This window comes from Gymnogyps californianus, chromosome 15 (assembly GCF_018139145.2).
Source record: "Gymnogyps californianus isolate 813 chromosome 15, ASM1813914v2, whole genome shotgun sequence".
Taxonomy (NCBI): Eukaryota; Metazoa; Chordata; class Aves; order Accipitriformes; family Cathartidae; genus Gymnogyps; species Gymnogyps californianus.
In genome coordinates, this window is record NC_059485.1 from 6701500 (window position 1) to 6726580 (window position 25081).

Here is a 25081-nt window from a genome sequence, read left to right on the forward strand (position 1 = left end):
ATCCTCCTTGTTGTCTGCCAGTTTTTCCTTGTCCTTGGGAATTTCACGTATAGAAAAGGCTATAGCTTTTGAGAGCGAGGCACTCGCTGCTGGCAGCTCTCGCAGCTTGCTGCAGTGCTGCGAGTGGCACCGAGGCACACGGGCATCCGAGGCTGCGCTCTGGGGCACGTAACGCACAATAGGCAAATTTTCGCCCCAGCGAATCTCGCAGCGTCCTGCCCCTCCTCGCCCTCTTGCCAGATGTTGCACGGATGTGTGCGAGCGGCGCTGCCTCTTTGGGAGGTGATGAGAAGAGGGTGATGCACCGAAGTGACATGCTCAATTTCCCTCAAAGATGGTGCAGCCACAATAACATTTTTCCTGCTGATGGCGTCCATGTGTCTCTCCCTTTTCACTGGAGCTCTGTTACACACCAGGATGTGGTATGAGCGTGTGTGCACCTTCTGTTCTCTGAGCTGTCCCTGCCTTTCTGGGGAGGACAAGGTGCCTGGCCTTCCGTGGTTAGTTTAAGAAAAACACTCTCCCAGTGATCAGTGCCTATACGAAGTAGATGTATGGTTTCAATTCTGTCCTTGAGCCATGGATCATTTAATGTTGTCAACACATATACATCCTTCTCAAACATCCCACTGAGAATTTCTAGGGACTGTAGACAGCTTAAAGCTAGCGTTACAGCAGCAGCTTCATATTTGCTTTCAGATCCACGTGCATTTTTTAATACTAAAGCTTGCATAATTGCTGCTGAATTTCTAAGCAACTTCTTCAAAGAGGCAGAGGCACATTAGCAGTAGGAGTACTGCTGGTGGAGCAGAAACCAGGCCTCTTGTTGGCTTACGGTTTCCTGGCAGCTGCTCAGAGATGGTGTTTGAGGAGCCCTGAAGAAGGGCTGGGTTAGGACCTCCCAGCTTGGCGTGTGTTTCAGCACGTTTTCTTCCTGACCGTTGGGGTGGCTGGGATGTGCTTGCCAAACAGCCGCCGATGCTAGATGCCTGCATTAAAAGCACTTTAGCGCTGCACGTATCTTGCCAGGGAAGCTTGCACTGACATCCTGCTTTGAAAAGTGGGATAGGGCACTGCCAGGTGTTTTGGTTTTTTTTTTGTGAGGTCTGGATGTGCCTAGAAGCACAGTGAGATGCTACATGCAATGAAGATCACCTGGCAGGTGAAGGGTCCATCACAGGGCTGATCAAGGCAGGGCTATAAAAGGGGAGACAAGGTGGTTCCTCAGCATAAGAGAAGGATCTCTTGATCTTTCCCAGCTGGTGGAAATGGAGTTGTGGCTAGGTGGGGGCTAGTACCTTCTGGTTTTGAGTGTTGCAGTCTCTCTGCAACTTCCCTCTGAGGTGGGAGGTGTGCTGCTGTTCCATGGCAGTGGCATCGAGCTCTGGTTAGGATGCCCATCCCCACAGGAGTCGGTTCCCCCTGGGTAAAGGGCAGTGACCGCCCCAGGGAGCAGGTCACCCTGCTCTTTGTTAGCTGCCAGCTGCTCTCTTGGGTGCCGGGGGAAGAGATCGATGTAAGGTGGTGATGTCCGCTGGCTGGAGTGTGAGAACAGGAGGGTGTGGGTCTGCTGGAGAACCTGCACCAGTGGATCACTGCTGAGAGGTATGGATGAAGCTGGGTACCCAAAGGCTTCTTGTGCCTTTGGAAATGTAGAAGGGCTGTGGGTGATGATGGCTCCCTGGCTGCGCACCCCGCAGCAGGGCTTGGGGCTGCAGGGCTCTTCTGCAGGCATGGGAGGCAGCTCCTTCCTTCCCCTGAGGAAGGGCATTTCTGGGGGTGACACCAACCCAAGGCATCTCCCTGTACCAAGGGGGCTGTCCCCTCTCCATCCCCCTGGTTGCTGCAGGGCCCTGCGCAGCACCACGTCAAAGGCACCTGGTCAGCCAAACTCCATTTACTGTGTCTATATTTATTATATTGGAGCCCAGGGTAATTACTTTACAACTCTGAACATTAAATATCATTTGTCTTATTCCAGTAGGTCCAAATCTTTATGAATTTTATCTGATGCTTGCTCCCTTCAATTATCTGCCATCAGAAAAAGTTTACCGTTGCTGCAAAAATATCAATTTGCCAGAGGTTGCAATACATTTACTCTCCACCTCTTTAATTTACAAACTTACATTCTATGATTAGAAAGAAAAATGGCTAATAGGAGAAATATTCATGCAAAATCGATACTGAATAAGATGCTGCCACCTTTTGGCTTAACCTAATTCTACATCTGGGGCCAAATTCATCCCTGGTGTAACTGCTTTGCTGGGAGAGGAACTACAGCTGCCCTGGGGCTGGCTGTGAGGGATGGAGTGGGATGGGGAGATGAAGCATGATCTGGGGGCTCAGCCCATGACTGCGAATGGGATATGGGAAGCTGATGCTGTGGGGTTTGCAGGCTTTAGTAAGAGAAAATTTTCTATAGCTAAGCTTCTGCAACAGAAGTTTCCTTCTTGCTCATCCAGAGCCAAAGTGGAGGTTCCCAGCAGGTTTTTCTCTCCCTCCAGCCATCCAGGAGGCTGTTCTTGGAGCTGCGTCTGGGCACAGGGACCAGCGCTGGGCTGCGGGCTTGTGTCTGTGCTGATGTGCTGGGAAAGAGGGTGTGGGATCTGATGAGACTCAGCACATGGCTGAAGGTGTCTAACCGAGCTTTGAACTGGTTAGACAGTTCATCTAAGCTTGTAGGCAACCTCCAGCCGGTCTGTCTGCAGTACGGTTAGACAGTATGCAACACAGCGGGACTTGCAACGCTGTCAGTCTTGGTAGCTATTGAATGTACTTATTCTTCAATTCCATGTCACTGCAATGGGCCGTGGAGCCCATATACTGCTGTGCTTTCAAAAGAAAACAAAAAAGCATTTAATTTTTGTACCAAAGATATTCCTAAGTGCTACGGCAGAGCAATTGCAATGCTGCTCTGTCTCCTTGCCCAATAACACAGGGGTTTTTCAGCTGAATACCAGCAAGCACGTGATTAAAAGCTCTTAGGATTCTGTGGTTGTGGGGTTTCCAGCAGAACTTGCTATTTCTCTCATATCTTGGCCCTTTGTTTCCCCAAGTCCAGGGCAGAGTCTGAATTCGGTAATTGCCACCTGGATTTGCTTTGCTGTCTTCCCAAGAAACTTGTTTGAATAAATTGAATTGGCAAATGTATTGTTCAGCCGCAAAGCGTTGTGTCAGGAATAATGTAGGTATTACCAGTCTCTCTATTACAGCGCTGAGTGCACTGCCAGGGACAGCGAACCGATGCAGGAGAGCTCCCTTTGAGCAGCTCCCTCCATTAACTCTTCAGAAAGAAGTGCACGTTTTTTTGGCTGGTTGCTCCATGCTCTAAAGCAAGAGCAGAAGGAGCTACCTGGAGCTTTTTCGGCATGTACAGAAACTCTCCTCTGTTGGGGAATTTTCTGCTTATAGGTTACTATGGCTTGTACTTGTGTTTCCTCCACGAGGCGAGACTTGGGTGCAGCAGTCACCTTGTTTTCCATGGAGCATCTGAGCAGTCAGTCCCACTGACACCAACATTAGGTCTGTGTCAGTAGAGCTCAGGGCAGTGTGGTGGGGACAGGCAGGTCCTGGGGCTGTACCCACCCGAGCAGAACGGGGCATTAAGGTGTAGGGCTTTGCTGAAGGACCCCAAGGCTGTGGAAGCTCAGCAATCAGGAGCACAGGAGCCTAATCAAGGCACTAACCAGGTGCTGGGCAAGTTCTTTGGGTTGGGGACTGTCACCCACTGCATTTCTTTTCTGCACTGGTGCTCCCAAGATGCAGGTGATCCGAATGTGCCAAGGTATGAAGTTTAAAGTTCCTCAGGGATATAGGCTCACCTGAATCCCCCTACCTTGACATGATCAAGCTCTATGGGAGAAACAAGCTCTCCTGCATGCAGGTCCCTGGAGGGTGGGGGCACAGCCAGTGCACGCCGGCAGGTCAGCACACACCAGCCGGGCACAACCACCACCATGACACTTATGTCTCTCCCAGTGCCAACAAACAACTGTAACAGCAGGGACAGGAGCCCAGGACCACCCTGAGGAGAGCTGTAACCCGTGGGAGATGGCACCGCAGCTCTGCAAACCTTGTGCCCTCGGCTGTAGGGTGATCAGATCTCTGGAGGAGATGCAGAGGGCTCTCACAGGCGAGTGGTCCCACTGGGACGATGCTCCATGGGACAGGGCAGTGGCACCACCTCCTCCCTCAGCTGGGTCTTACAGAAGGGAGGGCTGCCCAGTTATTAAAAAAAAAAAAAGCAAAAAAAAAAAAAGCTCAGTGGGGGATGTTAACGATGGGGCTGCTCAGAGGCCCAAGGCCTGTGGGGTGAGCAGGGTCCTGCAGAAGCTGCTTGGCCGCAGAGGTGACCCCGCCGTGCGGGTTAGCAGTGACATGGTGCCACCTCGTGGCACACGGCTCTGAGTGTCACATGTCCTTGTCCTTGAGGGATGGACATCTTTCCAAGGGGAGCATCACCCTGCGGGTGCTCCACCACCTCCCAGGGCTGCCTGGTGCCTCCAAGGACATGGCTGCACCGTGGGCTGGTAAAGGTCACCAGTAAATGGGTGGTTGGGACTGATGGGTGAGGGACTACTCTCTTGAAAACAGGGGAAATAGCTAAAACTGTTGTCCTACCCCCTAGTCCAAGTAGCAGCTGCAAAGCAGGGTATGACCCAAACTCATGCTGTCTGGCTCAGAGCCATCGCTTTTGGAGATTACTTGTTTGGGACTGTCTGCCCACCATGGGATCCATGCATTAAGGGGGTCTCCTCCCCTGCTCAGCTATTCCACCCCTGGATCTATCGTTTTCCTTCTGGCTCCCAAGCTCTACCAGGACTCCCCTGACCACCCTCCCCTGCTAACCTGCAGGAGACTCGCTCATCCGCACCAGAAATGGGTTTGGTCCCCTTCTGTACCTATAGCATAAACCAAACCCCACTTATGAGGGTTCAGGTTTATTTCTTAGTGCTACAAAATGGGAAAGAAGGATGGCTCCATTTATCTACATAAAAAAGGAAAAATAAAGACAATGCTGAGGTTTGGCACTGCTGTTAAATCATCAGTTTAAGTACTTAAGGGTAGTCTCAGTTTTCAGTGAAATGCTTTAATTCGAAACCAGCAATGCAATGAATAAGGAGGATGTGGTGTGTAACTTCCCTTGCTGATTGATGGCATTGTTGCAGTGCCTAGGAAATCTGGGGCTCAGTAATCGTGGACTGGGCCCTGTTGTGCCCTTTGCAGTATGGGCTCAACAAAAAGACAGTTGTTATCCCAGGGAAGTCTGCCACGGAGACCCCTAATCTCTTTTCCGCTAGGTATCGGCAACTGACATTGTAAGACATTAGTGTTTGATCTGTGACCAGAAATCACCTGATAAGGGATTTATTTTTCCACTACTGTTAGAAAGGCTGTTGCAACGTTTCCCACCCTTTGAGATAGCCTTTTTGGAGCTATGTGCCCTCTGTACCTGTCCCGCTGCCAGCTCAGCTGCTGTCTGTGCTCTTTCCTTTTGGGTTGGGACATTCCCAAACAGCAAGCAAATGGCTTGATTCTGCTGAGTTTTTGTTCCTCCTATACAGTACACAGCAATACTGAAGAAGGAAAAGCCTCTCCTTTCTAAAAGGATGCTCCTTTTAGAGCATCCTGCCTGGATGCTCTAAAAGGGGGTTGGAGACACAGAGGGTATCAGAAGCAGCGGGAGATATGGTGGGTTTTACCTCTAAAACACCAAATCTGAGGTTTCCCCTGGAGGGCCAAGAGCTGGGGATTAGGAGCACTTGGTCTCTAATTGAAGTTCAGTCTACAAAGCAAAGCTTTTTTTTAGTATAACCCAAGGAGAGAATTTAACATTCTCGTACTGGTATATATCACCAAAAATTAATCGTCAGAGGAGGCCCTTTCCAGTTTACTTCACCGTTTAGGAAGGGGGTTTTAAACAAGAGAATCTTCTATCGAAGAAGTGAGCTCATGCTGGTATAATGGTATCTGCGTAAATCCGGCAGCGTAACAGTGGCTGCGGCGATGAGCCCTTAGGCACTTAGCAAGGATTTGCCAAGGAGCCTAAGGGTGGATACACACTTGAAACTCAACGGGATTTAGGTGCCTAAATGCATTAGGCTGCTTGGAAAATCCTGGCCTTTGAAGTTAAAGTAGGCACTAACAAAAAATTGCTACAAAAACTTAAAATAATAAAAGTCAGGCTAACGCCGCCGTGAAGGCAGTGAGTGCTCTGAGTTTTGCACCCAAAACAAGGCAGCGGGAGGTGGCCACGGAAGGCAACCGAGAGGCTCCACCAGCGTGAGGGTTCAGAAGAGCTCCATCCCTGATGCCTCCTGCCCCATTAGGAATTGCAGGATGGCCCCTCCAAACCATTTCCACTTCTGATGGGTGTCTGCTTGTGTGGGAATGATCCAGGGCATTTGGCTGGGGACATCCACCTTGTAAGAATGTATGAGGAAAACATTAAAAATACCTTTTTTGGTTGAGAAGAATCTTAGGACATTAAAAGTTGGAGAACTCATCTTCATTATTTCTCTTTAAAGTTACTTATGAATTGAGAACGGCTCTGCTCATATTTCTCTTTTATTTGCTATCTCCCCAGGCTAAAGTGTTGTCTATTTATCTTACAGATTAGGTTACTTTTTATGGGGTTCCTGCTATTATATTTCACCTCTAACTTTGTTAGTTTGTGTTTGATATTAAATTATGTTGAATAAAATGGGCAGCTCAAGGACATTTTTCAGCTCCATCCTGAAATGAGGTTCTTAATCCTGTTTCTGGGTCTGCCCCGGTAGCCCAGCCCACGGGGACAGGATCGGGTATGTAAGAAGGGCAGCAGAGGAGTGTTTGTATCAACTATGGGCTTTGCAGGGTGAAGCTGCAGGAGAATCGTGCCTGTAGAACCAGTCGATTCATGTACAGTGATTTGGGAGGCATCTCTTTAGAAATGGGTTCTAATAATATTGACATCATCGCAAGATAAGATCCAGGACTAGTTAAATCACAGCCTCGCAACTCAATGCTCCTTTGGGGATTAGAAGAAGTCGCTGAGCTGTCACTCTAAAGCTGATCGTGGGCTCGTTTAACTATGCCATCCCATAAGACAACCCTTTCAATTATGTCAACCTGTCTGCTCTCCCTAGACTCTAATTTTAGAGCAGCAGTAGCTAATATTCTTGGAAAACTGATACGCCTCCACAGATCTCTCCTCTCTGTCTGCTGCTGTTAACGGAGTATCCTGTGGGGAGATCGGACTGCTTTACTTCTCCTGTAATAAACCTAATAAAAATAGGTACCATTAGGTTCCTTTGTGTGTGGTCTCTTTAAGACACTTATCTGAGCTATGTAATGGAGATGTCACATCTCCTCCACAGAGGGATCTGGCAGCACCACAGGGTCATTGCAATAAAAATAAAATTCAGTTTTAAGAGCCTGGTACGAAATTATGAGCCGAAAAGCAGGACAATGGGATTGGAGTTCAAAGACCTGGAAGAGGCAAATGTGAGCTGGAGTCACCCGAATGTTAATGCTGCAGCAGTGGCTCTGCAGCTGAAGCAGCAAGCAGGATGCTCCCGGCTGGTGCAGAAGGACCATGGATGACGGGGTGGCCCTGGGGACCCCGGGGACAGGGGACTTGTCCGTGTCTTCTGCACGGTGCTGGGAGGAATCTGGGGCACACAAAGCGGAGAGGAGGTGGATGGACCCGGCTGTCTCGGCCACGGGCATCTCTGTGCTGTGCTGCCCGTCATAACACACCTTGGTGGGAAGGGGACAGACCCTGCCCCGAGAGATAGGATGGAGCCAGCCACATCCCTGGCTCCCCATCCATGCTGTGTCCGTAGCTGGCAGCGATGCGGGACAGTCGTCCCCCTGCCCTCGCAGGCTGGCAGCACAGGAGGAAACGAAGCCACCATTGGGCTGTCCCATTTGGGTTTTCCATCGTGTCAGCCATGGCATTGAAAAGCAGCAAGGACTTTCTCCAGCCATGCAATTAGAGCTGCCATGACAGAGGGGACAGGGAAGGCCTCTGAAGACCTTCTCTCTCCTGGGCAGCATGACAGTCCCTTCGGCAGGTCAAGTCTCCCTTGGCCATTGCTCTTCCGTGCTTGGCCTCCGCCAGACTGGACTGGCCATACTGGAGGACAGTGGTGTACAGGTCTGAGGCTGTTCGAAGATTTTCTGTTTTCTGCAGATCAATTCTAGCCTTCTCCAAAATAATGACTCTTGAGGGCCTGTTTGAAGGAGCAAACATGCGTGAAGCTGAGGAAGGCTGTGATCCTCTTCAGAGGTGTTTTATTCCCCCTTTAGGATGGAGTGTGGGTCCTAAGGCAGACCATGCTGGCGAGGTGGGGTGGATGGTGGTGTTTAACCCCCCACAGAGCCACCAAGAGGCAATCCCAGGTCCCATGGGAGAGGAGGGGAAGGACAAAGAGCAAAACCACAGGACAAAGGGAAAAGCAATAGCCCTCCTCCCCTAACAAACTAGAAAAGGAGTAAAAGGGATGGAGAGGAAAAGAGGAGGCAGAGAAACCATGCAGAGACAAGGGAGGGAGGTGACCCCCATCCATCCCACCCATCCCACCACTCTGGCGGTGAAGGCCAGGCCTTCCCTTTGCAGATCAGGTTATATAAAACCAACACGCCGCAGGCTGCCGGGGAAGGGTACCTCCCCCAGACTCCAGCAAGTTAGTTACACGTAGCTTTCCTTTCATAAATCCATGTTGGCTGCCCCTACTCAAATTCTGCTTCTCAAGCAATTTCCCTTGCTAATTCCTCCCGAATCAGTTCTAACCCACCTATCCCCCTTGTCGCTAAGCTAGCCAGCCTCTAATCACACGCTGCACTGTGTGATCCTTTCCTGAGTAATACGGGGTTCGGCACTTTCCTCCGGTTCTCAGCAGCCTAACCTGTCAGGAGCAACTTTCTAAAAATATCACTAAAGACCTCAGCTAATTTCTAATCCTCGTTTCTATTAAGACGGCTGCCTGTACTATGTGGGTTTCTAGACTTGGGATTTACAGTCTTCCTTAAAAGCATCTAATCTGCACAGAGCCATTTCTGTTGTTATCCATACGCAAACTCCTCCTTTCCCCACCATAAAACATGATCCCTTTGGCAGCGGCTCTGCAGCGTGCAGGGCAGCATCAGCCAGCCAGCGAAGACGTCAGCCTCTTCCTCTCCACCTAGCTCACCCCACTGCTTTTTGGCAAGCCTTCCTGGGGAGATCACTGGGGTCCAGCTCCTCTTGGGCGCTGGGTAGGTGCTTTGTATGAAAAAAATCAGCCTGTGAGCTCAGCAGGGCATGTGATTTTCTTTGCACTTCCCAAGTTTTTGAGTGCTGTGTAAATAGCATAACGGAGCTGATGTATAGATGCAAAATGGAGCAAAGGTCTTGAAGTACCTCGTATAAGTGGACTTTCTATTACTGTTTGTATTTAGATATTTTTTGCTGTTTCCTCCTTCTTTTTAACACTCCCCTGTCCCCAACTGTCAAAACCAACCAGGTCAGAACAACAAGCAAAGAGGGTGAGAGTGCCATGCTCGGCTGCCCCCCACCGCCCTGGCAGACACCAGGTAGCTGGCTCAGCTCAGCCAAGGGAAATCCTTTTAATCACCTGCCGTTGGCCAAAGGAACCTGGTGGAAGATGCTGCATGACTGTATCGTCAAGTGCCAGGCACGTCTGTGTGCTAAAAGGAACGCTGACTGCTAAAGCTGTCCCTGGGCTTGAGACCACCAGGGTTTGCATCAAACGTGACTGGAGAGGCAGGTTCTGCCCGCAGGGAGAAGGGCAGCCGCAGCCCAAGGATGGGACCATCAGCAGATGAACAGCGCAACGTCTGACGGAAACATCTACCGCCGCTGCAGAACACGCTTTTCTAGGACACAGCCGGACAACGATGGCTCTTACACATTCAAAGCAACATCAGCCCGGTTCCTTCAGCTGCTGGTTATACAGACACGGTGAGAAGAGCCTATGTAAATGAAAGGACAACACTGCTTTGAAGGCGGATGGCCAGGGCAACTTTTACACTAGAAACTTGCAGCTGTCTTTTTTTAATGAGAACAGGGGGGTTGTTGGACAGCCTTCTGATGGGAATAAACTGCTTTTAACATCGGGTTTGGTTTGTTTATGAAGGGAATTACATGAAGTAGTTACATGTTTAATAGAGACTTGAATTGAATGACCCAGAAGGTCTCTTCTCACATCAGTCTCCAAAGTCTATGTGTCTATAGCCATGCTGGGCAGGGGGGCAGGACTCAGTCCGCTTGGCACAGCACTGCCTTTCACACTGCTCCCAGACCTGAGCTGGTATCTCCCTGTGGGGCTATGTCACACCCCCAGGGTGTCCCCACGGCGGGTTGTGGGTGCTCCCAGCATGGACGTGGCACGGCTGTCCGAGAAGACCCCATGCAGCAAGCGCCGCAGTGGAGGAGATGAAATCAGAGTTTGCCCTTCGCAAATCAAAGACCTGTGGCAGACAGCAATGCTCTGTGATCGCAGTTATTCTTTGGAGGAAGGGCTTTAAATGAGGATCTTTGGTAATTTTATGGGTCCAGGAGGGAAAACTAATATACGTGGGAAGGCCTGGGAAGAGCGTCTGGCTGATGACGTGGTATCATTTAATCCAGCAGGACTGTGCTGTCGGGAAGACCATAACACCAGTGTGGCCGCTGTAAGCTGGCACGCACAGCGGGAGTCACACGAACGCCGCATGGCAGAATGATGTGGAAGACAGATGAGTGGCACATGCCATTCCCAGAGTCTGACAGCACAAACTGGCCTTTGCAGTCAGTCACCACATGCCTTCCTAAAGCTCCTCTTCGATCTCATAGTTCCACTCTGCATCTGAGTCATGTACTATAGGAGAAAGTCAGGTGTTTTCTGGGGAGAGCAGGGCAGAACAACATTTTGTCATTTCTCAATCTCGTAACAAATGTCATTAAATCAATAGTCCTCGCCTCCTCTGTGCGAAGCCAGTATTGTTACACACATTCAAAGACCAAAATTTCTAAGCTACATCTTGATCTTGAGGTGCCTCGTTGCAGTGAAATAAGCATTTAAAAACAGACCAACTGGGAAACTTTTTATTCGTTTGACTTGTGCAAACCCACAGCTGCAGCTGAGGCTTGTCCACCCAAACCAGTTAGCACATGCTGAAGCCCTGCAGCGGGGCCCTAAGCATCAGCCTGCTGTGACGAGAGCACCCTCTCTCACCGAGCCCTCTGGATTTAAATTTTGGAAGTAACACGAGTGAAGCATCGCAATCCAGAGGGATGGTGTAGCAGCCCAAGCCCTGATGAAAAAATGAAATGAAAATGGAAGAGGCAAAGGGCTGAGACACTCCAGTGTCCTCTGGAGCAAACCAGTCCGACATGGGCTTTTCAGGGGCACTGTCCCACATGTCCTTATTTGAGACATGTGTCCCACAGCCAGGACAGCCCTGCACTCTCATCCCTTTAAGCGCCCGTATGACAGGGTATTCCCAGCAGCGGGACTGCATGTGCCACGTGGGCGTGATCCCCTGGGGAAGCTGGAGAGGCCCCTGTCCTCATCATCACCCCCTCTCTCACCCCCACCCTGAACTCATCTCCATGCCCTTCCCCATGCCCTGTTGCCTTCCCTTCCTGTTCCCCCATCCCCTTCCCCATCCCCATGCCCATTGCCATCGCCATCGCCATCCCCATCGCCATGCCCATGCCCATCGCCATGCCCATCGCCATGCCCATCGCCATGCCCATCCCCATCGCCATGCCCATGCCCATCACCATGCCCATGCCCATCGCCATCGCCATCCCCATGCCTACCCCCACGCCCATCGCCATGCCCATCGCCATCCCCATCACCATGCCCATCCCATCGCCATCGCCATCCCCATGCCCATCGCCATGCCCACCCTCACGCCATCACCATGCCCATGCCCACGCCCATCTCCACGCCGCCGCGCTTCCCCACCCCCGCTCCGATATCTGCCCCGTCACGGCCCCGCCCCCGGCGCATGACTCAGCACACACGCCCCAGCCGCCGATTGGCCACCCGCCTGGAACGCGCAGCGGAGGGCGACGGAGGGCGGGGGGCGCTATTGGTTCGGCCCGCCGTGACGTCATCCGCGGTGGCCGGGGCGGGCGGGAGCGTGATTCAGCACGTGGGCGCGGGCCCGGGCTGAGTCAGCGGGAGGCGCATAAAGGCGGCGGCGGCGGCGGCGCGGTGTGTTCCCCGGGGCGAGGGTCCCGCTGCCTGGCCGGTATGGAGCTCCCGGGGCTGGGCGAGCACTGCTCGGAGCGCACCTGCAAGCAGTTGGGTAAGGAGCGGCCTCGGGGCGCGGTTGAGGGCTCCTGTGCTGCCCGAAGGGAGCCGTCAGCGGGGACCGGCTCCCCGGGGGCTGCTCCGGGAGGTGGGCTGGCTCTCCCCCACCGCGAGCGGCACCGGTCCGGATGGCACTCGTAAGGGATGGATAGCTTGTGTACTGGGGGGGCAGATCCTGTACCCCGAGCCTGTACAGGGGTGCTCTGGTTAGTAGTAGGTACCAGTCCTGCTTCTGCAATCCCTCTTAAATAGGCTTAGTAAAAGAGTAATAGTTGACCCTGGTGTGTTTTGTTCTTGTATGTTGTTAAACTGTTAAGGGATGTTTTTTAAGGAATAAAGACTTTTGGGTCTCGGCTTTGGATTTGTACTTCAGCTCCTAGCTCTTGACTAATGCCTCACTGAAGTTTCTGCATTCAAGGAGCTCCTGAGGCGTTTATGGCTTGTGTTAGTCTAATACTCTGGATAAAAAGAGGGAAAACTTATCAGTCTTATTTTTAGTTTTAATATTTGTGAAGGATGATGTACTTTTGCTAGAGATAATTGGATTGTGACTAGACAAAAATTATTTGCTTTAGAATGTATTTGTAGTCTTTTGTGTGTACTCTTAACAGCTGTTAGCTCTGCTCTGTGAGAATCTGTTTTTTTTTTATTCTTCTCCCAGACTTCCTTCCTCTGAAATGCGATGCATGTGGGGAGGTCTTTTGTAGAGGTCACATCCGGTATGATGACCACAAGTGTAGCTCTGCCTACAAGAAAGTAAGTTCCTATATGTGACTCAGTAATTCACACTGCAGAATTGCCAAGTCATGTATAAAGGCTGCTCTGAAACTTGACCTGTGGTTTCAATAGAAGTGGAGGGGAGAACCACAAGATGTAGGTTAATGATACAGCTGAGTTTCAAATATGTAGAAACATAACATTTCAGAGGTCAGTACTGCTAGATTCTAGTTTCTTTCACTTACACCCCATCTTCCCAAAAAGGAGTGCTTTATATTTTAAGTAATGTATTGTGGCCTAAAACTTTCTGCAGCCCCAGTCCTTTAAGTTGAAGGATAGCAAACATGAAACTACAGAAGAAGTAAATAGAATAAGTGGGGCCAAACTTTGATCTCTGGCCCATACTTGGGCTTTGAAGTGTTCAAACGCTGTAATTCCAGAAAGCCTAGAAGCATATTTAAAGTCAACTTACCAAATATGTTGCTACAAACTGATTTGGCAAAACATGTATGACTAATTTTTTGGATAATGATTTGCAGTTACCTTTGTGAAGTATATCTTTAAAAGCATTAGTCAATGAGTAGAACATGAAACACTTGTGAATACACTTCTATCACCTGTGGGTAAGAGAAAGGGAAGGACAGAAAAATAATTGAGTTGGACTTCTAATCTGTATTGTATGTTCTTAGAATGTGCAGGTTCCAGTGTGTCCGCTCTGTAACGCACCTGTCCCAGTACAGAAGGGGGAAATACCAGATATTGTGGTTGGAGCCCACATGGATAAGGACTGTAAATACAATCCAGCACAGCAAAAGCAGAGGGTAAGGAAACTGCTGCTGAAGTCTAAACTGCCTGCCTAATGCTTGTGAAGTTACGTCTTCTGACAGCAGAATGTGTAGAAGCTTGCTCTGTTTCATCTTAATTCTAAGGGCGCTTGAGCATTTGTGCTTCAGCTTGGTCATTACTTGGGAAGCTGATCACAGAAAGCAAGCAAGCCTTGCCAACTTCATGTCCTCTGTTATTTAGATCTTCACAAACAAGTGCTTAAAGCCAGGCTGCAAAAGGAAAGAGATGATGAAGGTAGTTTGTGAACAGTGCGGTGGCAACTTCTGCATAAAACATCGGCATCCTCTGGATCACGACTGTAAAGGGAGCAGCCACCCCACCTCCAAGGCAGGGTAAGCTGTATTTATGGTACTTTGAGCTCAAGTTGAAATTCCAGAACTAGTATCAGGGGTTGGTGGGGAGCTCAGACAAATAGGGGATTCTATAAACTACTGGTCATGTCAATAAAATAGCCACTACTTCCTCTTTGTATCTCAGGCTTAACTGCTAAAAGTCTGTGAGCCAAGATAAAAACTTGTCAAATGCTTTCCTAAAATTCTTCCAAGCTTACCTGTGTCAGTCTCTCCTAACTGAGAATAGGCACTGGCCAACTCAAGTACCCTTTGGGGTCTGGATCTAAATACTAGAATCCTAAAGTTCTGCCCAGCACCTTGAAGTAATCAAAAACAATCAATACCCTGCCAAGCCAAGTTTAAACTTAGGTTTAATAAAAATCTGTCTCTTGCAGGCAGATGTACCTTCATTGTTCTGTGCAATAGGATGATAAGACTTGTGTGACAGATGCAGATAATTAAACTGGATGGAAGAGTGAAACTACTGGCAGTGTGCATAAGGGGTGCTGAGCCTGGTTGTATTTCTTTGTAGATACGCAGCTCTGATGAGAGCCTCTCAAACTGCCTTCAAGTCAACAGGAGCAATTGGAGTGCCATCTAATGGGAGTATTCAGCACAACAGGTATAAGCTGTAGAAGGAGAAAAGACAAATGTTTAAAAATAGTCTTGTGTCAACACGGTGTAGGAGTGCCACTGTCATACCTCTAACTGCTCTAGAGTTGGTAGTTGACCTTTAATTGGTGTTGGGAATGCAGTAGAAGGGTTCTGACAGCACAAGTAAATCTTCACTTCTCCATACTGTAGTGATTAAAATATCTATATAGACACAAGCATTAGGACATCAAATTGTTGTAACAGCAGGTTGGTCTCCCACCTGCTCAGTGTGAGGCTTGGTCAAGTTCTGGAAAAATGGTGTGTCATCAGAATGCTGAGGAAAGCATAGCAAGCATCTGAATTAAAATAAATGGCCCAAGCCCTTCCCTGCCATGTTGTATGTCCTTGTGACTGAAAGTTTTAGTCATGTAACTCTTACAGTGCATTCTTATGTCTTTCAGATGCAGATAGTAGAGGCTCTTCACATCTGGATCAAACCTCTGTCTACTTTAATCTTGTCTATAGCTCTTTAAAATTTTCTATGCAATTAACTTATTTTTGTATCATAATGTTTTATGCATTCAATAAACTGTCACCCTTTCCAAGCCAACTTTATTTGTTCCTATATTGGGAGTAAGAACTTTAACACTATGAAAAATACTTGGTAGAGGAAACTGGGGAATGGTGGTAGGAAGAAGACTAAAATTAGTATGAAACACAGCCAGCTTAGCTTAGGTCATGCTGTCTGAACTATGAGTCTCCTAAGATGAAATTCTGAAATACAAGCTACTGTCATGTGTCTCAGTCCTTTTGGAAGTGGACTGGCACACAATGCAGCATTCTGCTTGAGAAACAACATACATCAACATGAAGCAAGTTTTATATAAGCTGCCTCTTGGTTTCTGAATATCATGGGCAGTACTTGATTTATAAAGCCATACCTAGTTTTTCTTGGCCCTCCCTAAGCAATTCACTGAAGGCTAGTGCTCACAGAGGCATGCACAGTATAATTCTTCATAATTTATTGCCCATTACACAGAAACCTAGATTTGCATGGGTATTTTTTGCAGTTGGGAGGGGGAAAGGAAGCCAGAGAAAGTAGCATTAACTGTTTTGTCTCATGTAATGAGAATGAGGCCAAAAACCAGCATTGTCTAGGGAGGCTATTCTTGCTGTCTTTCTGAAAAGCTTAAATGAGTGAGGACATAACAGATATGCTCCATCTATTTTCTTGACCAGCTATCTTGGCTCTTTAAAACTGCATGAATATCCAGCTGCTTAGCTTGAGGCCTGAAATATTGTAGGTTGATGAAATGGAAATGTGCTGTTAATGAACAATGCTTATTCCCCAGCTGGGATCTAAGTAGATCTCTCATCCAACTAATTGTGAGAAAAATGCCAAGGCTTACTGATGATGTCAGGGGGTCAAGACCTCAATTTCATGTGTCATTGGAGCTGTTTCTCTGTGCACTGGGGCTGGTGGGCTGGAGTGTTGGCTTAGGACTAACTGAAGGGTAATTGCAGTCCCTTGAATCACCTGCAGCTATGAGTGCCCAGTGCTGTTCTGCTGAGGTGGGAGGATGAGCAGTTTGCATAGCAGAGAATGCTGTGTTCCTTGACCTGGGAAACATAATCCTTGATAACACTGTAAGGGATGTGAGCGTAAGCGCAGTTAATGCACATGCTATATGCAACCTTGAGGTGTACTGCAGTTGTGCAAAGACTGTCGTGCGCCTCTTGTTTCTCTTTGAAGAGGCTTAATGCTTAGAATGCGAATGCTGCCTAAAGAGGAAATGTGGATTTATGGTCCTTCACAGGGATAGCATGTAAGCAATCAACATACTGAGTTGTAGGCCTTTCATCAGAAAGGGCAGAGAGAATGTAATTTCTGGCAAACACAACAAAATATCTGTGCTATCCCATATTCATGTTTGGCCCAATGTGATTTCTTCTCATCCAGGATAAGTTTTTTGGAGAAGATCAAAGCTGTATGGAAGGCCATAGTTGCCCAAATTGAATATATAACGTAGGTATGACTTACCACTGCTAATTCCATATAGTCTAATCTTATGGAATCATGTGGTCAAAATTGTGATTTGACAGTATCTGTAATACTGTGTTTAACCACAGGATGTCACAATAGGATATGTAATAAAACAATCATTGGTTTAGGAAGTCTAAACATAGAAAACATGCTTTCCCTATTCACATTGGAACAAAAGCTTACGTTACAACTCTAATTTTAGATACCACCACCTACTGATTATCCTGCGTACTCTAACGCCATAACTCAGTCCTAGCGCATTGCTAGGACTTCTGTAATCTTTCTGTATATGTAACCGGCCACGCATTCCCAAACGATGCTGTGCACCCCACTGGTGGTCTGGGAAGGGGTTTCCCGTGGAGAGCAGCAGCAGGTACTGACCGTGGTGTGAGGACATGGACCAGAGCTGGGAGGCTCTGCCCAGCCCAGCAGTGATGAGTGGGGGACAGGACTGGCACCCCGTGGTGTGGGGAGGAATGGCAGAAGGTGTGACCCTGGTTTGGACAGAAGGAAGCAGAGGTGTGAAGGTTTGCCTCTTCCCATCGGTGCGTATTAACGGTACAGGGAGTTGCTGCCACCAGTGCCTGCTATCACAGCCAGCATCTCAGCTGCTACTGGGGTCAAAGCACATGGAAATAAAAACCCTGTTTCAGGTTGTCATGAAAAAAATGCTCCATCTGTGTGTGTGTGTGTGTGTGTGCGTCAAATATTTTTGCCCTTAAATTACTAAGGGGAAATGGAAATGTTTGTGCACATGGTATTTATAGAAAATGAAAACATGGAAACCGATTTGTTCCCTGGAAACCTTGTCCTAGGAGATGTTTTCTCATCCCTTCAAACCGCAGTGTTTGCCTCTCCCCAGCGCGTTCCCTCAGACCCGAGCAGGACAGCAGATAACGCTGTCTCACACACGGGGCCTTGAGGGTCTGCTGGCTCAAAGTGTCACCACCGTTCTCCAGAGAGCCGCACCTCACTGCGTTAGCAGCTGGCATGGCGCCGCATGCGAGCCTGCTGTGGCCAGTAGCACCCCGGCTTGTGTGGGGAGCACCGGGGCTGGCCTTCCACCGGGTGTCCTTCAGGGACAGTGCAGGGGTGGGTGCTGCCAGGCGCCGGGGGGGTCCCTCTCAGGGTGCGGAGGGATCCCTGTCAGAACCCGGGGGGTCCCCTCTCAGGGTGCGGAGGGATCCCTGTCAGAACCTGGGGGGGTCCCTCTCAGGGTGCGGAGGGATCCCTGTCAGGCCCCGGGGGGGGGTCCCGCCCCTGGCGGGGATCACCCAGGTAACGGGGGGCGGGGCAAGTTCTGTGGCCCCGCCTCCTACGCGGAGGCGGGGACGTCTTCCGTGGCGGATCGCGGCGCAGAAAGGTGACGTCAAGCGCACCTCCGAAAGCCGGCCGAGCACTGCCCAGCACGCGTGTTCCAGGTGGGCGTTTTCAGTCCGAGCGTGGCTTCCTATTGGCCATCCGGGGGATTGGCGTGCCGAGGGCCAACCAGGCGCCTCCGTTCTCTCCTTGTAGCCAGTGAGAGGGAGGGGACGGGCTGCGGCGCCAAGCGTGGGGCTCAGTTAAATGTGCAGAGGAGGCGGGTCTGAGAGGTGCGTGTGAGGAGGGGGTGAGGGCTGGTCGCGTGCTCTGTGCCCACCTTCCCCCCCAGCCGTGGGGCCGCCGTTAGGCGCCCAACAGCCGCGGGGGCGGCGGCAGCGGCAGCCTCGGGGGGGGGGCGGCGGGAGCCCTGGGGGTCTTCCTGCCCCGCCGGGGGCTGCGGGAGGGTCGGGACGGCCCGGCCCGGCCACAGGCGCGGCGGCGGTGACTGAGGGGGTTGCTTCCCCCGCCCCGGTGCAGCTTCCTTCTCTCGTCCCCCAGCCGCCTGCCTCCGACTCCCGCAGAGGGTGGGGAGCTCGGTGCCGGGCGGGCGCTGCGGAGGAGCCGGTGGGTAGTGCTGGAGAGAGGACAGTAGCGTTGCTTTTCCTGTGAAAGGTGCTCTGGTGGCTGTTCTTGAGAACTTATCGCTCAAATTTAAAAACAACTTTCTAGTCACGAAGCCTTAACTCACTCTTCAATAAAAGGAAAAGCAAACCCAGGGGGCTTGTGTTGGGAAGCCAGCGAGTAGGTGCCTCCCAAGCACTGTCTGCTGGCTGAGGCGGTGCCTGCCTGCCCAGGGCCTGGTCACATCCAGGTCTGGGCCTGGCCTGGCAGAAGTATGGCTAACTGAGGTGCCGTTGTGGCAGAGGTGTTGAGGACTTGGGTGCCTGTTGCTCTGTCAGGCAGCACAGGCGGTTCCTACCTATCGGTTGTGTGGGTTCAGCTGTATGGGCGTCTGCCAGACTGGGTTTGTGGGTTGTTTTATCTTTCAGGGTGTGTTTCAAGCTAAATATTTGTGATTGAGTCAACTGTTGCGTTTGTGGTGTTACACAGCAAGCGACTCTGTTGGGGCAGCTGTTGAAAGCTACTTAAATCAGATTTTCTCTCAGAGAAATAATATGCAGTTACAACTAGACCTGGTTTCAGAACCAGGTTTTATGCAACTCCTGTTCGCCTTTGCCCTTATGTCAGTATAAAATGAAAGGTAAAACTCGTGAGACATAATTCTTTAAGCATAGTTTTTCCACATCAATCTATATGAAAACAGGAGAACTTGCAGTTTAAACAGAACTGATGGTTTTAAACTATCTGTTTAGTAATCAAGTAGGCTTACTTTTTGCTTGTGGGTATGTGTGTATGCACACGTATGTATATTAATGAGATGACTAACAGTCACATTAATGTATTTTGAGAAGAGAGAGATCTGATTGGTGTTATCTGAGGTAGACAATTGATCAAACAGTTCAATGTGGTGTGTTATAACCTGCAGAAAGTACAGCATCGGTTTTGGGGGATTACTGCCAGGGGGGTCAGTGAAGCATTTTCCACAACGGGGCCTGAGAGGACAATAGGCGTTGAGTTTTCTACAGGAGAATGACATTCTAGTTTTGCAGTAGCTTAACTACAATGTATTCCTAAAGGAAACATAATGAAAATTCTCCAAAATGGATCGAAATTCGGTGCAGACATAGATTTCATAGTTAAGTAGTCACAAATAATTCTCGTACCAGTGTAATTATAGTATAACTCTCTCTGTATAGGAGACTGACATTTAATATATAAAAAGGTTCTAATTGCAGTTTGGTGGTTTCTATTACAGAATAGCTCTATTTTAGAATGCCGAAAATGAATGTGGAAAAAAAAGAAAAGAAGGCAGAAAAAAGAAAAAAGCTAAAGCAACATGTGGCCCAAAAGGGAGAGCTGGAATCAGAGACTCAACCAAAGAAAAAGAAACAAAATCTGCAGGTAGGTTCTCCCAGTTTTGGCTGTTTAATTCAATAAAACATGGACATATTGTTACCTGTGATGTGACAGGTTTAGTACTGTGTGACAGATTCAGTACTGAATCTGAATGTACTATTTGATTCAGTTGCAATGATTCCTTGGATGTGATATACCTAGAGTGAAAGTTGAAAGGAGAAGATAAATTAAGCCAAATCTGGATACGATTGTAGCAGCCAGAGTACATGATCTCTGTTTGTTTTGGATGCTTCTGTGAAAGACAGAGAATGGGTGAGAGAATGTGGGTGAAAGGCGAACCAAATGGCTTTAAGCAACTGTCATATGGCAATATAGGCGTAGCTTCAGTCTTCATGTGATCCTGAGTGGTTGGAAAAACATGAAAGATGTTTTCTTGGAAATCCTCTTGATTTTTGGACGGAATGTCAAGTGGCCAGAAGGTGTCAGCAGTCTCTTTGTATTACTCAACATTTTATGAATTAATTTTATGAGAATGAAATTAGCAATATCAAGATGTTATTTAAGTGGAAACTTAGAGCTGTAAGTTTTTTTGTGATAGAAATGATGCATAAACAGGGTGATTCAATTCTGCTGTTCTGAGTGGTTACTGTAGAACGTGGACCAAAGAAATATGAAGCAGTTTGATACGGTCGAGGAGTGGAGAAGGAAAGGCAAAGGTTTTTCCTCAGGAATTCTTGAGGTGATGTTAAGCCATGGTCTTAAAAACTCTCTTATGTTTCCTGGCCTAACATAAAATAGATGCGAAAGCTGCTTGTTACTTCATTTATCAAGAGATGTATAGCTCAATGGAGATCATATAACTAAAAAGTAGTACTTCTGATTTTGTTATTAGACTTTATTTAAGCTCATTGGCAAGAATATTTTTTGAGAGCTTTTGCATGCCTAAGTGTCTCTAGCTATTACATTTAGAGTTTGTGAAGCATAATATAGGAAAAGCCAATCTATTGGCAGTAGCTGTTCAGGGTTCTGTAAATTCTTGCAGTTTTGAACTCAGCAGAAATGTTCCTAACTCAAGTAGGGAAAGATTGCATCTTTGTCTGTATCAAAACAAAAATAGAAAATCTGGTATTTATAGCTTAATAAGAGGGAATGTTTCTCCTTTCCTTTGTAGGTTGTGTATTATAGACTTCAGATTCACAGTACTATAATTCAATTTGACTGAAAATAATTTTCCAGGATAAAACAGTGTGAAATTGAAATGTCAAAATTAAAATTTTATTGCCTGTGACAATCTGTATAATTTCATGTAAAAGTGGAAAAAATCCCAAGTGGGCTTCAAACCCCTAGCAAGCAGGGCCTTTTTGGACCATCTGATGTCAAGTGATAAGTTCTTAGAACCCCCAAATTAGTTTTTGTTGGCCATCCAGACTGTAGGACTGTGAAAGAAAGAGCAAATATTAAATGGAAAGAAGACTCCTTAGTACTATTAGGGAACACCACTAGGCACACCACTTCTTAGAATTTTAAAAGTTGGTGTCAGTGGGTGGCTTAAACATGTATCTAGTGTTAGTTTTAGGGAATACCATATAAGGTCTATGACAAGCCATTTTTTGGCATCAGCTTCATAAACTATAACTGTTGATAGTAGGAAAGCATAAGTGAGTAGACCACGTTTTTTTTTTGTTTGAAGTGGCTGTTGAGAATGAAAAACGTTAGGCAGATCTTAAACAATTTTACTTCAGAAATGGTTAATGCAAGTTAGCTGTTTACCAGTTTATGATTGTTACTCAGCATGTGTACGCCCAGCTTTCTGTGAAATACTCAGTTAAGTCACAATGGCAGTTATGCTTTAAAATGCTTTTGGTCATCAAACCTTGTCAGCATGGAAAATGTAGTAGAAAACAAGGTAAAATTGCTTTGTGTGTACAGGAAGATCAGGAGGAACTCTGAGGCTGCAGTGATACGCTCAGTTATTCTGGATGGTTCCAAAGAAGAAATTTGGAACAAAAATTTAGGCAACTGCTGAGAGTGTTTATTCTGCAGCCTTACTGTCTTTAATTTTATTTCTGTTACTTTAAAATAAGCTGGAACCTTGATAGATCTACAGAAATTCCTGAATCATGATGACTGGATTCTGATGAGCTGTGATTGACTTTAATGCAATAACTGAATAAAGAAAACTTTTTTTTTGACATTCTTAAAGTAAGGATGGGTAGACTCCAGTTTCTCCTAAGGAGTCTCGTATGTGATGGAAAGATGTCAGAAGATAGCTATATAACACATTGCTTTTGGTGGGAGAGAGGTTTCACTGGTTCATGAAGTCACTGTACTTTCCTGTGATTTACTTTTTTTTCTAATCTAGTACAGCAATTTTAGTCTCCAAAGTGGAAAATGTAAATCTCTAATTGATTTTGTTATAGAGCTGCAGGCAGGCAAGTTGAAATGTGTCTTAAGTGACTGGATTTAGTGTACATTGATCATTCCTTCATGAAATTTGTTTCAAGTATTCTTACCAGCCTAAGACTAAAGCATTTTTCCTTGGAACAACTTGACCTTTCAGAGTAATCTTGATGTTTTATTGATTTTCATCTACTCAATTTCTTCTGTTTACATTAAATAGCAATGAGCAATTCAAGACCTGTATAAATGTTTTCATGAATGATCTTAGAACCGCACAGCTCTAAATGACACATCTCTAGTGGAGCTGAGCAATACAAGTTTCTAAACTTAATTCAGCCTTGTGTTTTTTCTGACAGATTTTCATAATGTTACTGTTTTATTTAGCTACTTGGCAATAAACCCCACATTTTAAACATTGTTTTGCTTTTTTTTCTTAAATGCCTGGACATTAGTTTTACTTGGTTTTTTAATGATTTTGTAGTTTACTAACATACTTGTATGTTAAACCTTCTGATAGTTTGAGTTTGTTCTTTTGAATTGTCACATAACATAGGCATAAAGACAAGAGATTTAAAATGTGCAATCTAGACTGGTGGTCTGAAGTTAAATACTGGCTTCTTAAATAAAAACTTTCTGATGGACCTTGTCTGAGACAAATTAATTTTGTTTCAGTTCTCTGAAAAAAATATTTACAATATTGTTAATGTGTCATCTTGAAATAACAGAAGCATTAGAAGTGCTTGTTTGCAATTGCTGTGTCTTGCTTCTGTTTATGGATTTCTTCACCTTTCAAAATTTCAGCTGCCTTAGTGCCACGAAGCTTATCAAAACAGAAGTACTGACACTTACAACACTGTAGGCAGGAACATGTTGTGGTTGCTTTGTTTATGAAGGCTATTTGAGTTCTACCCAGAATTACCTTACAGTATCAAAGGATCTTTTAACCTTGTAATTTAAGGGTAGATCTTGTTTCTCCAGTGCTGTTTTGAGAGCTGCAGGCTTTCTACAGAACAGTAAGAAGTTCTTCTAGAGTTGAACATCTATTAGGCAAGACTCAAAATTCATAATCCATAGAAAACAATATTAATTTTCTGTTCCTTCCCAATTTATTCTAGTAAACATTGTAAATTTAAGGAAAATTACAATGGCAGTCAATCTTTATAAATCAAATCCTGTTGTTCATGGTTGAAGGGTTCTTTAGGTAATGCTCATACAATCAGTGGCTGTTTCCTTGTATGTTCCTTCTTATCTTCAGCATTGCAAATGGTTGGAGGAGGAGGAATCAACATTTTCCCCAGATAAAGGCAAAATCAGTGGGAAAGGAATTTAATTTTTGAGATTCCATACAGATAGTACAAACAATGGCAAATAAACAAGTAGCTCATGGTGTTTCTTTAATCAGAGGGCTAGTGTGCAGGTGCCCAAACAGCAAGATCTGTTTACTGAATGGAAAATGGCAAAATTAGGAGGGAAAGGGTTTTCCTGTTCAGCTTTTTGGAGGTTGTCATAAAGACCAATAAGGAGTTATTAAGCTAGTACTACAGCAAAGCAAACCACAAAAAAAAAATTGTTTAAAGGCACTATTTGCTTGTAGTGGTGGAAAACCCCATCAAATTATGTTTAAGCTGTGGAGATAAATATTTGGCATGAGCTTGGTGGAATAGCTAGGAATGCTACTTTGATACAATCTCTAATGCTGCTTATAATCAGGTAACTGGGGTAGTAATTTGAATGTTTAATGAATGCAAACCAGACATTCATGGTACAAAACCTATGAAGCAGATACTGTAAAACTATCATCAGAAAGTATATTTATTTATTTGACAACCCACTAATTCATATCAAAGCCTGTTGTTGAAATAATGAGTTGTGGATGATTTGCAAACAAACTCAGTAATCCTTTATTGTTCCATTAGTTTATTTTTTTAATTAATGGGAAGCTTATCTTGTAACCATCAAAATAACTTGTTTTGAATTTTCCCATCCTAAAAAATCCCATGAAATTACAACTTAGAGTGATGTTGCAGGATTTTCTTCTGATTTCCAGGCTACCAATACTAGCTGTGTCTTATATACATTAAAAATATATTTTGGAAACTGCTTGCATTGCAATTCCACTGTCAACTCTTCCTGCATTTGCTTAGTTTTGCTTTACTAGCTTAATTCTCTGTTGTATGCATTAGTGTTATCCGGGGTTATTAATTTTTGTTTGTTTAAGAAATATGTAGAAAACCAATCTTAAATATTGAAAAAAGGAAAATACATTCCAAAAAGTTAATTTTATTTAGCATAACCTCCTAAAAATAAGTATCTTGTCTTGTACTGGTTTTTTTGACCATTTTTAAAGTATCTCTAACATGCAAATAGAGTTTTGTCCATGTTATGAAGAGAAGATGACATAATCTTTCATCTCCCCCCCCCCAATCCCTCCATCTCCCCCCACACCTTGTGATGTAAGGATACATCACCAGTTAGCAGTTTTCTGGTGATAAAGGGGGGGTGATAGCTGGTTCTCAAAATGGCGAAGTTAAATGTCAATATGGATATTAGTGCGCTCTTGTTAGTGTGCTGGTTTTGGT

At 46.6% G+C, this 25081-nt stretch overlaps 2 protein-coding genes across 3 annotated transcripts in view; both read left to right on the forward strand.

The window, feature by feature from the left end:
* The first annotated feature begins 12194 nt into the window (after nt 1-12194).
* ZFAND2A (zinc finger AN1-type containing 2A) lies at nt 12195-15389 on the forward strand. Of its 2 annotated transcripts, XM_050905840.1 has the most exons (6): nt 12195-12285; nt 12952-13046; nt 13697-13828; nt 14034-14185; nt 14718-14807; nt 15241-15389. In XM_050905840.1, the coding sequence occupies exons 1-6, from the start codon at nt 12231-12233 to the stop codon at nt 15248-15250; spliced, it is 534 nt and encodes a 177-aa protein (XP_050761797.1). In that variant the 5' UTR covers nt 12195-12230; the 3' UTR covers nt 15251-15389. The 2 variants fall into 2 exon arrangements, with proteins under 2 accessions (XP_050761797.1, XP_050761798.1); XM_050905841.1 differs by lacking the exons at nt 14718-14807; nt 15241-15389 and having other exon boundaries at nt 14034-14189.
* Nucleotides 15390-18371: 2982 nt separating this feature from the next.
* C15H7orf50 (chromosome 15 C7orf50 homolog) overlaps nt 18372-25081 on the forward strand; it is a 132338-nt gene continuing 125628 nt past the window's right edge. The window contains exons 1-2 of the mRNA XM_050905757.1: nt 18372-18415; nt 20002-20147. Coding sequence (XP_050761714.1) covers nt 20019-20147 — 129 coding nt within the window. The 5' untranslated portion in view covers nt 18372-18415; nt 20002-20018. The remainder of the gene's footprint in view (nt 18416-20001; nt 20148-25081) is intronic.